Here is a 13604-nt window from a genome sequence, read left to right on the forward strand (position 1 = left end):
GCACATACATACACATAAGGGAAATGCAGTAAAACATAGTGAAAGGCACACTGAAACCCACATCCTCATCTTAAATTTTTCTGTATGTTGGAATGGGGTGAAAAAGACAAGCAGAATGAAAGACAATTTATCTCCAACAAATATGCCTGGCTCTTTCAAACTAGAGACATTTAGGAATTTCAAATTGATCATGCCTATAGTTTCCTCTGAAATGAAAATTGTTAGTTTTTAATCCCCTTTTCTTATAAAATTTGTTTTGCTTTTACTAACATATCTCACCAGCTTTATTAAAAATGACATTTACAAAGAAACTAAAATTTGATAACAGATCAACTAAGAGTATACACTGTAATTACAAAGTTGTTTATTTCAAACATAAATATTTTCCTCTTTCAGCAAACAAAAAGACCTTACTCGTCTCCTGGGAATTGGGCAGCGGATATCCGGTTGGTCACCAAAGTTCTTGTAAGTGATATAGTTTTCAGAGCAGATCAGCACTCCACTTGGACCATCTGACCCTCCTGGAACTGTCAGAGAAAATAAAAGTTAGCAATAATTTGACATAACCATGAATTACAACTTAGCTTTGAATTCCTTCTCTCCTTCAGCACAACTTGAAGGTACAGTATGTCTGAAACTGAAAATCATTTCTAGTGTTGCTTTTCCCTAAAAGTTACACTAGACAAAAATGGAGCCCAGTTCAGGTGATTCAGCCTGTCCAGATATCTAATAATACTGTACATCTAAACTTATTGCTCCAAGCCCAGAACTTATTTCTGTTTCAGACCTACAATCTAACCACATGAACATGCTACCAGCACCTTCACAACCCAATGTGTTCACAAACTCAAGTTCCTTCCTGGGGTCTGTACCTTATGAAATGCCACCAAAAGACCAAACCAGAAACCTTATTGTTATCCTTCAATTCTCTCCCCTCACACACCCCTACTGACTTTATCTAGTTAGCAGCTCTCGTGCTACCAACCTCTTATTTAGTGACAACAGCTTCCTGACCAATCTCCTGGCTTACAGTCTTAATATCCTTCATTCCTTTAGCCAAAATGTAAGCAAGTACAGCTATACCTCATTTTATTGCACTTTGCAAATACTGAATTTTCATCATCAAGGTAAAGACTTAACCTCCATCAGCAAAAAGATTACAACTTGCTGAAAGCTCAGATGGTGGTTAGCTTTTTGTAGCAATAGTTTTCTTTTGAGCAATAACGCATTTTAAATTAAACTATGTTCTCCGTGGAGACATGCCATTGCACACTAAACAAACTACAGTATATGTAAACTAAACTTTTATATGCACTGAAAATAAGTTCATGTAACTCACCTTTATTGCACTTGCTTTATTGTGGTGGTCTGGGACTGAACCTGCACTATCTCCAAGTGATTCCTATAATCTTCAGGTTATTATTTCCCTGCTTAGAATCCTCCAGTTGCTACCACTCTACCACAACCTCTACCCCAGTCCTTTAGTATAATGATCCAATCACAATAAGCTTTCAGTTCTTTGAATGCACCATGTTCTTTCTTGCATTTGGGCCTTTTGTATGCTATTCCCCTCATCCAAAATGGAAAATCCTCCTCCACCCTCACTTTACCTACCTAATTCCTAACAAATCCTCAGGTCTCAGCTTCTCCAAATTCTTCTCTAACAAATTCCCTTTCTGGGTTAGAGATTCCCACTCTGCATTGTCAGGGCATTTAGCACACTCAACAAATTTCTTGTTATTTATACACATTGACCACTAGTCTTAATCTTGCATAAAGGGAAACACTGCATCTAATTTGCCCCAGGACACAGTAGACTGTCTTTGCACATACTGACTGCAGACACTCAAACATTTGCTGGAAAAAATGAAGCTATTCTCATAAATGAAAGGTGTGGTAATATGTTATAGCAAGTAATGAGATGTTATCTATTTTCCAAAGTTCTTCTCCATAATCTTCCCATTAAATCTTCTAATAAGATTTAATGCTCAAAAACAAAGGCTTATTCTCCTCCAAAATCCCCTATCAACAGTTACATTTCATTTTAAATGTCAGTCCAAGTGCAAATGGCTCAGAACAGAAAGAATTCAATTACTGTCTTCCCTGGCCTACCAAAATTTAGATGACCACAAATACAGGTGTCTTCCTTTAATTAAACTGATACTGATTTTCTAATGGTGAACATTTTGGAGCTCCTACAAAAATCTTACTTAGCTATGATGCGTTTAATACAGTGTTGAATTTGATTTGCTAAACTTTTAGATTTCTGTACCTATAATCACAAGCACAACTAGCCTGTAAACTTTTGTTCCTATCCTTCCCCAGTTTTGGCACTGAAGTTATATTAGGCTCATAAAGTCGTACATTAGTTTTAAGTCTTTTTCTGGTCTCTGGAGAGATTTAAGATCTCTGAAAATTCTGGACAAGTCTTTTGGGAAAGAAATTTTTGACTACTGGTCCAACTTCTTCAGTGAGTACTAGTCTATTCAGGTTCTTAACTTCTTGGATCAATTTTTGTAAGCTTTCAAAAGCATTTCTAATTCATCTAAGATTTAAGTTCATGGACACAAGTTTTTATATTTCTGGGTTTGTCCATTCATTTGTTTTTTCAAAAACCTAAGATTTTTTACTTTTCTTGACAAGAATGAAAGACTAGTCAAAATATCATAGCAACCAATAGTAATCAATACTTCAAACAGCTGCTCTCTTCCATCCTTTCTCCCCTGACCCCATTAGAAGATAAGAGTTATAATCACCACGTGAACTTTTAAGTTCCCCAGAACAGACAAGTTACTCAGGCTTACTTAAAATAAAATAGCTTTCAGACCCTGTTAAGTAAACCCTCCCAAGTTTGGGCATAAAATGGACCAGGCAAAATGGTACAGAGCAGCTCTCAGAGAAAAGTACCTGTAATAAGAAAGTTGCCATGCTCCTCCAAAGGTTCACTGTATTTTCGGACCACATGATTTAAACCAAGGTCTAACTCATAGAAAGTAAGTGTCTGCTGGGTATTAGCTGCTGCTTCCCCCGTCGGGTCATTGTCTGCTTCCTGTAGAGGAGTACAGGGACACGAAGACTAATCAACACCATAAAATCACTTTTATTTGAGCTGGAAAGGACATCAGGGTTCTTCCATTTTACAAATGAGGAAGCTTAGGCCCACAGATGCCAAATGGTTTGCCAAAGTTCACACTACCAGGTAATGGTAAAGCTGGCACAAGAACCCAGGCCTCCTATTCTGGTACCAGGTTCTCTCATCTAGAAGATGCTGCCTTCCACTCAAGGAAAAGAAATGGTATGCTCCACCTTTTGCTATTTCCTTGCAGAAAAACAAATTCCAAATATAGTTTTACCTCCTTTTTCAGGCAGCCTTTCTCAACAACTACCATGTTTTCACAGAGAGACTGTTCAGATAAGAGCAAAGTGCTATTATATACTCAGGTAAGCTCTGAAGCATTTCAAAGAATTTCAGTAAGAGCTGGAATAACACACACACACACACACACACACACACACACACACACACACGATCCCCATTACCTCATAATCCATTTCCAGACAAGCAAACATTGGATTTTCAAATCCCACATCTACTCCGACCACATGATACACTAAAGTGTTTGCTTTGTGGGCCTCCAAGGGAGATGAAATGGTAAGCCGAGCTGCAGCATCTCTGTTCAAGATATATACCAACTTCTGTTTCTCAATGGCACCTGTAGTTGGAGACAGAACACACAAGATTTCCAGGTAATGAAAAGAGAAGTTTAAAGAGCAGCTAGATTCTCATCACAATTATATATAAAAATTCTTAAAAACCAGCCCAAATTCTACAAGTATACTAACTCGGGACTTGCTTACTATTACTAAAATAGACAACAGTATTATTTTATCCACCTTCTTCCTATAGGAATAGTATTCCAATAACTCTTCAAAATAGTCTAGTGTGCCCTAGACTTAATGGCAATGGCAAATTAAACAGTAATTCCTGAGATTGCCATCTTGATTCTTTCAATTAGATCTAGTGATTTTGTGACTTGTCAGAGGGCTGCCCTCTAGAGGCCTGATCAGAAACACAGATTTTTCTTCAAGACATTTGTCAGAGAAGAGACATGAATGTGAATCATCACTTCAGGCTAATGAAAGCAACCATACTAACATAAAAAGCATCTCATTGTAGTCTTCCTGCTACAGATAAAGTAAGAAGTAGAAAAACACCCATTTCCAACTAATAGTAAGATAGGTGTGTTAAGTCTCTCTCCATTGTTTTAAAAGGAAAAGCAACCTTTATAACCATGAAGTTAATCCACGTATGATCCAAGCTTTACCCGGTTATGATTAGCACACTGCCAAGATAATAGCGTTGTTAACCCAAACTGAGCATCTAAAATAGTCAAAGATACACTCAATAGAGCAAGTCACTCACTAATCATAACAGCTCGCCCTTTGGGATCCACAGCTAAGAACTGTCCAGGAACAATGCGGCGGCATCCACTCTTGCCAAAGGTTTCTTGGTGAATTTTCTCAAACATATTCTTGGATGGCTGGTACTCCAGGATAACAATTCGACCTGAATCACTGCCAACCACAATGTAGTCTTTGGTGCCACCTGTCAGCCTAAAGGCCATAAGAGACCGAATAACACCAAATACCTCCACAGTTAGTAGGGTGTGTACTTTGCCAGTGTTGGGATCTGGGCGAAGCAGCTCCAAGATCTTCCCACGAGAAACAACAATTTCCTGTTGCTTGGTTCCTAAATTGCCAATATAAAGACCATGAAAATTAGAACTAATCCAAAAAGTACCCTGGATGAATCATAATACCACTAAAGATAGATAACTAAATGGGTTGGGGGTTCAGTATTTCAAGTTAATTTAGTCTATTTGAAAAGGTACTGAACTGAAACTAACAAAAATGGTAACAAATAAAAGTATTTTTTAGATGGTTAAACGGTACCTAACTAATGGTGGCAGTGGATAAAGCATGTACCTGGAATGCTGAGGTAACAGGTTTGACACCCTGAGATCGCCAGCTTCAGTGTGGGATCACAGATATATAACCCCATGGTCGTTTGAGCAAGGGGTTACTGGCTCAGCTGGGGACCCTCTCTGCTCCTGCCACTCCCCAGTAAAGGCTCGAATAAGAAGCAATCAATGAACAACTAGAGTGACACACCTACAAGTTGACGGTTCTCATCTCTCCAAACAAAAAAAAAGGTAAATAAAGTGGTTACACAGGTTACTTTCTTAGGAATTTCATTTTTACTTATTCCATTTAGTTGTTTACTCATTGCTTCTCCTATGTGCCCTGACCAGGAGTCAAACCCGTGTCCTCGGTGCACTGGGATGACACTTCATCCAGAGTCAGCTGGCCAGGGTCTCTTTATTTTTCTAACATTTGCCATCAATCTGCAAAATTGAGCACTTTCCGTAAATAGTATTAATGTATACTTAGCATCTAAGATTAAAAACCTCCAAAGGCTCTTTCTAGTCCATCTTTAAAGCCATTGCTCTAAGAAATCATATTAACATTTTCTGCAGTTTAATGTAGTATCTCAAAGAACTTTAAAATATGTCATCTAAAATATACTGTTTACTTCTAAACTCACACCTAACAAGGTTCACTTGTGGCCCTGGCAGGTTGGCTCAGCGGTCGAGCGTCGGCCCAGTGCGTGGGATTCCTGGGTTCGATTCCCAGTCAGGGCACAGCAGAAGCAACCACCTGCTTTTCCACCCCTCCCCTTCCCTTTTCTCTTTTTCACTCTTACTTTCTCCCCCATCCCCCAGCCATGGCTCCACTGGAGATTTGGCCCCAGGCGCTGAGGATGGCTCCATGGCCTCACCTCAGGCACTAAAATAGCTAGGTTGCTGAGCAAAGGAGCAGCAGCCCCAGATGGGCAGAACATCGCCCTCCCTGTAGGGGGCTTGACGAGTGGATACTAGCTGGGGTGCGTGCAGGAGCCTGTCTGCTTTCACACCTCACTTTAAAAAAAAAAAGGTTGGCTTGCTTTCATAACTGCAATCAATACCTCCAAATGCTTAACAGTCAACTTGTTTCCATCTACATAATTCTACCTGGATGAGTCGTCATCAATTTTAAACTAAATAACTAAGTTCTCCACTGCCCACACTCCCTCTAATCTCAACTAATCAGCTATCAATATTACTATCATTTTCACTGCCATCTAGGATGAAACTCATATACAGGGGGTCCTCAGGTTATGACAGTCTCGACATACGACATTTCGAGTTTATGATGCTCACTCCCATAAAAACTTAAAGAAATTGAGAAGTTTTGGCTTACACCATTTGCACTGTACTTTTTTTATGCTTTGTCATTTTTTATGTTACTACAGTATATTTATGTCCTTTTCCTTTTTCTGTGGCTTTGCTGTGTTTTTATGTTCTAGATTATGATTTTACAACTGTGTTAGAATAGGTAAGTGACTTAGACTAGGGTGTGTTTTGACTTACATCAAAATGTGGGTTACATCACTGTCATAGGAACGGATCTGTTGTAAACTGAGGACCCCCCCCCCCGACTTCGTTTTCTATCTCATTATCAGGTCTTCATTATGTTAATGGATTCCTATCCTATCTTATATCCCACTCTTACCCACCCCAATCCATTCTCATTTGCTCAATGCTACCACTTAATTAGGCTACCTTACTTGCCAAAAGTCATGTGGGTATTTGATAAGATCAAGTACTCCAAAGCGCTGTGGAAACTGCAAGGCATTATAAAAATTAGTGTTTTCTAATGATTAAAAAACTTCCTGTAATTTTCAAAACTCTGAATTTGAAAAGTATAAAGTATAAAAGTAGTAATATTAAGAATGTTAGGCCCTGGCTGGTTTGCTCAGTGGATAGTGTCGGACCAGTGCAGATGTCCCAGGTTGTCCCCAGTCAGGGCACACAGGAGAAGAGACTAACTGCGCCTCTCACTCTTCCCCTTCTCTTTTTCTTCCTTTCCTGTACCCAGAGGCTCCATCGGTTTGAGCGTCAGCCCTGAGTGCTAAGAATAGCTCGGTTGGTCTATTGGTCTCAAGTGCTGAGGTTAGCTCAGTTCGTCTAAGCATTGGCTCCACTCAGGGGTTGCCGGGTGGACCCTGGTTGGGCACATGCAGGAATCTCACTATTTCCCCTCTTCTCACTTAAAAAAAGACAAAAAAAAAAATTATATTCAGAAAGAATGTAAATGGACAACTTACCAGAGAAGTTGCCGTGAATGGCAAAGCTGATACCAGTGGCTCGCTGCAAGGTCAAATTGTACAGGAACATGGTGGCTACAAGGCTGAGCTGCCCACCACTGCACAATCCAGGCGTTGATTATACGAAGTCAAAGCAAGCTAAGAGCACATAAAGGAAAAATAACAGCTGGGAAATTGTTTTAACAGACATTTCTGTATAGAAACTTCTAGTTAAAGGTAGCAGAAACAATAAAGGCCTATAGAGGAACAACGTATTCATAGAGTACTTTCCATATGCCGGGTATATACTTTACTTCTAATCTCATAAGAAACCTGTAACTAATAACAACACTCATTTAATGGATGAGAAAAATTAAGAAATTAAGTCATTATGTCTGAGGTCACATTAACAGGTGGTAAAAATGCTGGGAACCATTAATGCAACATACACTGTATTTACTTTTTTGGTCACAGTAAGTAGGTCTACTTTTACTTGTATTTGAATAGGTTACATGTTCAGAAGTACTGCAAAAAGCCCTCCACTCATTCCCTTTCCACCCAGTTCTCCTGCCCGAGGGAATCAATTTCACTAAGTGATAGTCTGTCCTTGCAGACATTTTCTATATGAATGAGCAAAAAACATACCTTAATACTCTATTTTATCTCTTTTTTTTAAACTAAAGATTGTGTACATTAACATTATACTGCAACTTATTTGTACTATTTAATCCTGGAGATAGCAATAAAAGGATTTCTCATTTTATTTTACTGCTTGTTACAAAGTATTCCACTGAATGGGTACATTCAACTTCATTTAGCCAATCCCTGCTGATAAAACATTTAGGTTGTACCCAATGTCTTGCTACTATGTACACTGCTGCAAAAATCTCTGATATACATCATTTCTATATACAAGCCTATGTCTCTATGAAATTTGATAGCGCCAAATTACCTTTCAAAGAAACACCAATTTACATCCCCAACAAAGTGTGAGTCCGTTTCACCACAACCAGACCTCTGCTCTAGTTATAAAATTTCAAACACAATTTCAAAGTTGCAAGTATCAGCAACAAAAAAGATAATGAAACCCCTTATCTGTGTTAACACGTGATCCATATTATAGAATTAAATATATACATGTTAAAGGTAAACAATTGGTTTTTTTTCCCCTAAAAGCAGAGAAAACCACAGGCTACTTTTGAACACCGGAAAAGCACCCTCCAAACTCCTTTTCGTTCTTTATAGCTGAAAACTTGGCCTACACTTCAAGTTCCTTTGTAACTGATGCCACCCATTCCTGTCCTTGGAATTCATTTTTTCCAAACCTAGTTGGATCCACATTCCCCAGCTATTCTTTTATCTTGGGGAATAGACGAAGGTGCATTTCGGAAGATCAGCCTAAAACTACAAGAACTATATGCACAAGAAACCATCAACGGCCAAAATCGGGTAAATATTGTGACTTCCCCTACCTCTCTCTCTCTTGTGACTACTAAAAAAACAACCTGCTTTTGCTCACTCCATCTCGCCTCATGTGCCAAATGAACATCATCGCATTTAAACACCGCAAAGCCTTCCAGATAGGTAATATTGCCTATTTTGCAAATGATAAAACTGAGGATCAGAGAAGGAAAGAAGCTGACCAAATACCAAAACGCAGATTTAAAACAGGGTCTTAGTTCCAAAAGCTGTTAATACGTTATGGTCACCCTCCCGCCCTTTTTCACACCTCCCCCAAGTCCAAAGGGGTCCCAGGGCCTAAAAGCTATTCAATCCCTAAAAATTTGTTTTTAGGAAGGAGCCAGGTCTCCTTTCGACCTAGTAGACAAAAAAAAAAGGGAATAGTTCCTGGTGGCCGCTTTCACGCACCACGCGTTCCCTACGTCCTGCTCCTTGTTCCTTGCCTCTCAGGCCTAGGCTGAATCAGACACCCCCTAACAAAACCCCAGTGCACACTCCTATCTGGCTTCTCTCCGCCTCTGTGAGCCGGGGAAATCTCGGGAGGCCGCTTCTTTACCCTGCAGCCAGGAGGATGATGTAGATATCCAACGGATGTCGAGTTCCTTCAAGGCCTAAGCTAACGCCAATGCCAACATGCCGGAGTCCGCCATTAGCGCTTAAGATAGGGACCTTCGGTTGGCGCGGGGCGGAAAAAGGCACCAATCGGTGCCTAAAAAATATATAAACATCTTTTTTTTTTAATGCATCGGTCTTGCAGCCACCCCGCAGCAAAAATTACTTATACATATCTTATGACCGTCAGTTTTTCCAGAAGAATAGAAAGTGGAAAAACTTTTTAAAGTACAGTACGTAGAGATTTAAATAATGAGTTCATCAGGCACTTCCTTGGGCAGCCCCAAAGACCTGCGCGCCAACGAGGAGGGGACCTCGTGAGGCCGGAAACACGGAATGATGATCAAGATGGCGGACCACAATACCGCTCAGGAGGTGTTAGGGGTATCTTCGCTGCCTAAGGGAGTGGGAGGAGGCCGCTCCTCCGAAATCTCCACGGAGTTTATTCGCTCCCTGACAGAATTGCAGGAGCTGGAAGATGTGTACGAACGGCTCTGCGGCGAGGAGGTGGGAGGGCTGAATCTTTTTCCTGGAGCATCCGGGGGCAGTGGGCGTAGGAGCTGTCAGTCGGGAAATCCGGACTGTAGGAAGCTCTCCTGTTCCCGAGGGAAACAAACAAAAAAAAAGCACCTACTGGAGAAGCTGGAGTGTGTAGTTGATTGTGGTTCTTGGGACCGGCAATCTCCCTCCATTCAATCTGATGCCCCCAAGCTTGTTTTCCCTGTTATGTGGAAGATCCGTCCCACCCCCCTTGATTTCCGTGGCTCTTAAAAGACTGGGTATTTCCTTTTCTACGCGGGAGTCCAGTTAGGTTAAGAGTATGTGCCAGTTTGCCTGGTTCTCACTATAAAAATAAAGGCTCTCTTGCATGGGTTTAGCAGTTTGAAAACTGAAATGCTTTCACCCCATTATCTCATTTAAGCCTGCAGTCATTGCAAATAAGGGTCAAGCGTTTTTAAAACTGTCTCTAGTAGAGGATGATTTGGGGGTGTAATTTTAGCGTTTCGGTTAAATGCAGAACTTTGTAGAACGAGATTGTAAGACTCAGGCACAACTGACAAGTCATTTTATCTCTTGTACCCCTGGCATTGTGTCAGACGAAGAGCGTGAACTCTATTCTCTTTAGGGTTCCTTTCAGCTTACAACGTTTAATCCCCTTTCAGCTGCCTTTACTTTTCTTTGACAACCTGGTGCTGTCAGTACATTTTTGAATGTCAGTTGCGTTCCTTGCCAGTCAAAAGAAAGAGATATAAACCCTGATCTAAAAGTTTAGTAGCAATTCCCTAAAACCAAACTTATAATAAGGTTGAACACAAAAGGCAATTGAAATTGAAGCCTTGGGGAGGGGGAACCGTTGACATCTAATATTTTCAACTTTTGCACCAGTTCTAGCAGTTTGATACAGTCCAGCAAGATACAATTTATGAAATTTAGACTTTGTTTGTTTTTAGTGAGAGAAACAGGGACAGACAGGAAGGGAGAGATGACAAGCATCAATTCTTCATTGCAACACCTTAGTTGTTCATTGGTTGCTTTCTCATATGTTCCTGGGTCAGGGGCTCCATTGAGCCAGTGACCCCTTGCTCAAATTAGCAACCTTGAGCTTCAAGCCAGCAACCATGGAGTCAGGTCTATGATCCCCTGCTTAAGCTGGCAACCCTGTGCTCAACTTGGTGAGTTCTTGCTTAAGCTGGTTGACACTGCACTGAAGTTGGTGAGCCCGCCCTCAAGCCAGGGACCTCAAGGTTTTGAACCTGGGTCCTCTTCATTTCAGGCCAATGCTCTATCCACTGTGCCAGTGCCTGGTCAGGCGACATTTAGAGCTCTTGAATTAGCATTCCTAAATTTGCATTCATTGAGTCACTTGATACTTTAGGAGGAAAGTAAGTCAGTCTTACAGACAAAACAATATTAGTTTTGTATTTGATGACTGTCAAAATGAAATTTCTGTCTGGATCCTATTGAACTGTTATTGAACCATAAGCCACATACTTTGATAAGTACTTTATGTTTGTTATCTTGTTTGGCTCACACAATAGTCTATAGCAGGGATCCCCAAACTATGGCCCGCAGGCCACATGCGGCCCCCTGAGGCCATTTATCCGGCCCTCGCAGCACTTCCGGAAGGGGCACCTCTTTCATTGGTGGTCAGTGAGAGGAGCATAGTTCCCATTGAAATACTGGTCAGTTTGTTGATTTAAATTTACTTGTTCTTTATTTTAAATATTGTATTTGTTCCCATTTTGTTTTTTACTTTAAAATAAGATATGTGCAGTGTGCATAGGGATTTGTTCATAGTATTTTTTTATAGTCCGGCCCTCCAGTGGTCTGAAAGACAGTGAACTGGCCCCCTGTGTAAAAAGTTTGAGGACCCCTCGTCTATAGGGTATGTATTACTCCATTACATAGATGAAGAAACTCAAGCATAAGAAGGTTACACTAAGGCCTGACCTGTGGTGGCACAGTGGATAAAGCGTTGACCTGGAAATGCTGAGGTCGCCGGTTCGAAACCCTGGGCTTGCCTGGTCAAGGCACATATGGGAGTTGATGCTTCCAGCTCCTCCCCCTGTCTCTCTCTCCTCTCTCTCCTCTCTCTCTCTCTCTCTCTCTCTCTCTCCCCCCCCCTCCTCTCTAAAATGAATAAATAAATAAAAAAAAATATTAAAAAAAAAAAAAGAAGGTTACACTAAGATAATGCAGTAAGTGACTTGGCTGAGAGAATTATACACTAAGAGACATTTTGTCACTTCTACTTTGAAAGTTTCATTTGTTTAGCCATTATATTTTAAAGGCATTCTGTGTTAGGCACTATGCTAATGATATTTAATAGAGGTTTTTCTTTGTGGTGTTAATCTGTTAGATGAACTAAGATACACATAAGAATCATTATACAGTATGATAATTGCAAGAATTGTTGCATGCTCAAGTCCTTGAGGAGTTTACTGGAAGGAAAGGAGACATTTGAAATGACATTCACCCTTCAGCTAAGTGATTGGATTAGATAACTCAGGGTTCCTTCTGACCATTCTGATGACAGGATATTTCTGTGTTTTTCAGAAAGTGGTGGAAAAGGAGCTGGATGCTCTTTTGGAACAGCAAAACACCATTGAAAGTAAAATGGTCACTCTCCATCGAATGGGGTGAGTCTGTTCATGTCACAAGAGCTATTCTAAATTCTAACAGGGTCCACTAGATACGTTATTTTCCTAAATTTTTATTATATAATGCCAATTAGGTATGAAATATAGAGGAGCATTATTACCTCAAGGTAAACTGAATGCCTAAGGCTACAGTTAAGTGGTTTTCAAAGTGTCTTTAACCAGCAGTACCAACATTGCTTGGAAATTTGTTGGAAATGCAAATTTTAGGGCCCCACCCCAAACCTACCTAATCAGAAACTCTTGGATGGGGGCTCAGGAGTCAGTACTTTAACAAGCATACCGAGAGGCTCTAGTGCACAGCTTAAGTTTGAGAACCACTGTTTACAAGTTTTGTGTATTTGCTAGTCATTAAAATTGCTATTTGATCTCATCATCCTCTTAGATTGTTGGTTAGTGCATTATTTATTCTCTAATTCTTTGGCAATACCTGTTTAGGGATGTTTTTAGTAGTTATAGAAGTTAATTTTTTATTAAGTATAGGCCTGAATTTATAGTAAAACACTCTTTGGGGGGAAAAGCTGTTAATAGAGTGATTTAAGCTAAAAATTGTGAGGAGGTACAAAAGAAGTAGAAGACATAGTCTCTCCATCTGCAAAAACATTTTTTCCATCTCTTACTCCTTCCTACTCTCTGCCCTATGGATATATGTGTGCTGACATTGTGTATCTCTAGTCCCAACCTGCAGTTGATAGAAGGTGATGCAAAGCAGCTAGCTGGAATGATCACTTTTACCTGCAACCTAGCTGAGAATGTGTCCAGCAAAGTTCGTCAGCTTGACCTGGCCAAGGTAATCCCATTATGCTGTTGATGTCTGAGTTAATAGATGGCAATAGAAAAGCAACCACATTAGAAATTAGAACAGCACCATCCAATAAAAATCTAACACAAGATACCAAACTAGACACAGATATCATAAAAGAAAACTCCAGACCCACTTTTTTTATGAATATAGACATGTAATTCTCAACAATACTAACAAATCAAATCCAGTAACATAGAAAAAGGACTATAATATGAGCAAGTGGGAATGCAAAGTTGGTTTCACATATGAAAATCAATGTATTATACCATATCAAAAGAATAAAGGAAAAAACCACATGATTATCTCATCAACTCGAATAAGAGTATTTCACAAAGTTCAACAACCCTAATAAAAAAAACCTCAAACTGGAATAGAAAGGAAC

At 40.0% G+C, this 13604-nt stretch overlaps 2 protein-coding genes and 1 non-coding gene across 3 annotated transcripts in view; 1 reads left to right on the top strand and 2 right to left on the bottom strand.

The window, feature by feature from the left end:
• Window positions 1-9322, bottom strand: part of SF3B3 (splicing factor 3b subunit 3) — a 44587-nt gene extending 35265 nt beyond the window's left edge. Inside the window, exons 1-6 of the mRNA XM_066242809.1 lie at window positions 9204-9322; window positions 7208-7345; window positions 4424-4750; window positions 3541-3713; window positions 2908-3049; window positions 415-527 (exon numbers count right to left, since the gene is read on the bottom strand). Coding sequence (XP_066098906.1) covers window positions 415-527; window positions 2908-3049; window positions 3541-3713; window positions 4424-4750; window positions 7208-7277 — 825 coding nt within the window. The 5' untranslated portion in view covers window positions 7278-7345; window positions 9204-9322. The remainder of the gene's footprint in view (window positions 1-414; window positions 528-2907; window positions 3050-3540; window positions 3714-4423; window positions 4751-7207; window positions 7346-9203) is intronic.
• LOC136313828 (small nucleolar RNA SNORD111) lies at window positions 4057-4136 on the bottom strand. The gene has a single exon (XR_010727255.1). It is a non-coding gene; the product is annotated as a small nucleolar RNA SNORD111 (small nucleolar RNA).
• Window positions 9323-9595: 273 nt separating the features above from the next.
• COG4 (component of oligomeric golgi complex 4) overlaps window positions 9596-13604 on the top strand; it is a 34923-nt gene continuing 30914 nt past the window's right edge. The window contains exons 1-3 of the mRNA XM_066242060.1: window positions 9596-9766; window positions 12317-12399; window positions 13093-13207. Of these exons, the coding sequence (XP_066098157.1) occupies window positions 9596-9766; window positions 12317-12399; window positions 13093-13207 (369 nt within the window). The remainder of the gene's footprint in view (window positions 9767-12316; window positions 12400-13092; window positions 13208-13604) is intronic.

Source organism: Saccopteryx bilineata, chromosome 9 (genome assembly GCF_036850765.1).
Source record: "Saccopteryx bilineata isolate mSacBil1 chromosome 9, mSacBil1_pri_phased_curated, whole genome shotgun sequence".
Lineage (NCBI taxonomy): Eukaryota > Metazoa > Chordata > Mammalia > Chiroptera > Emballonuridae > Saccopteryx > Saccopteryx bilineata.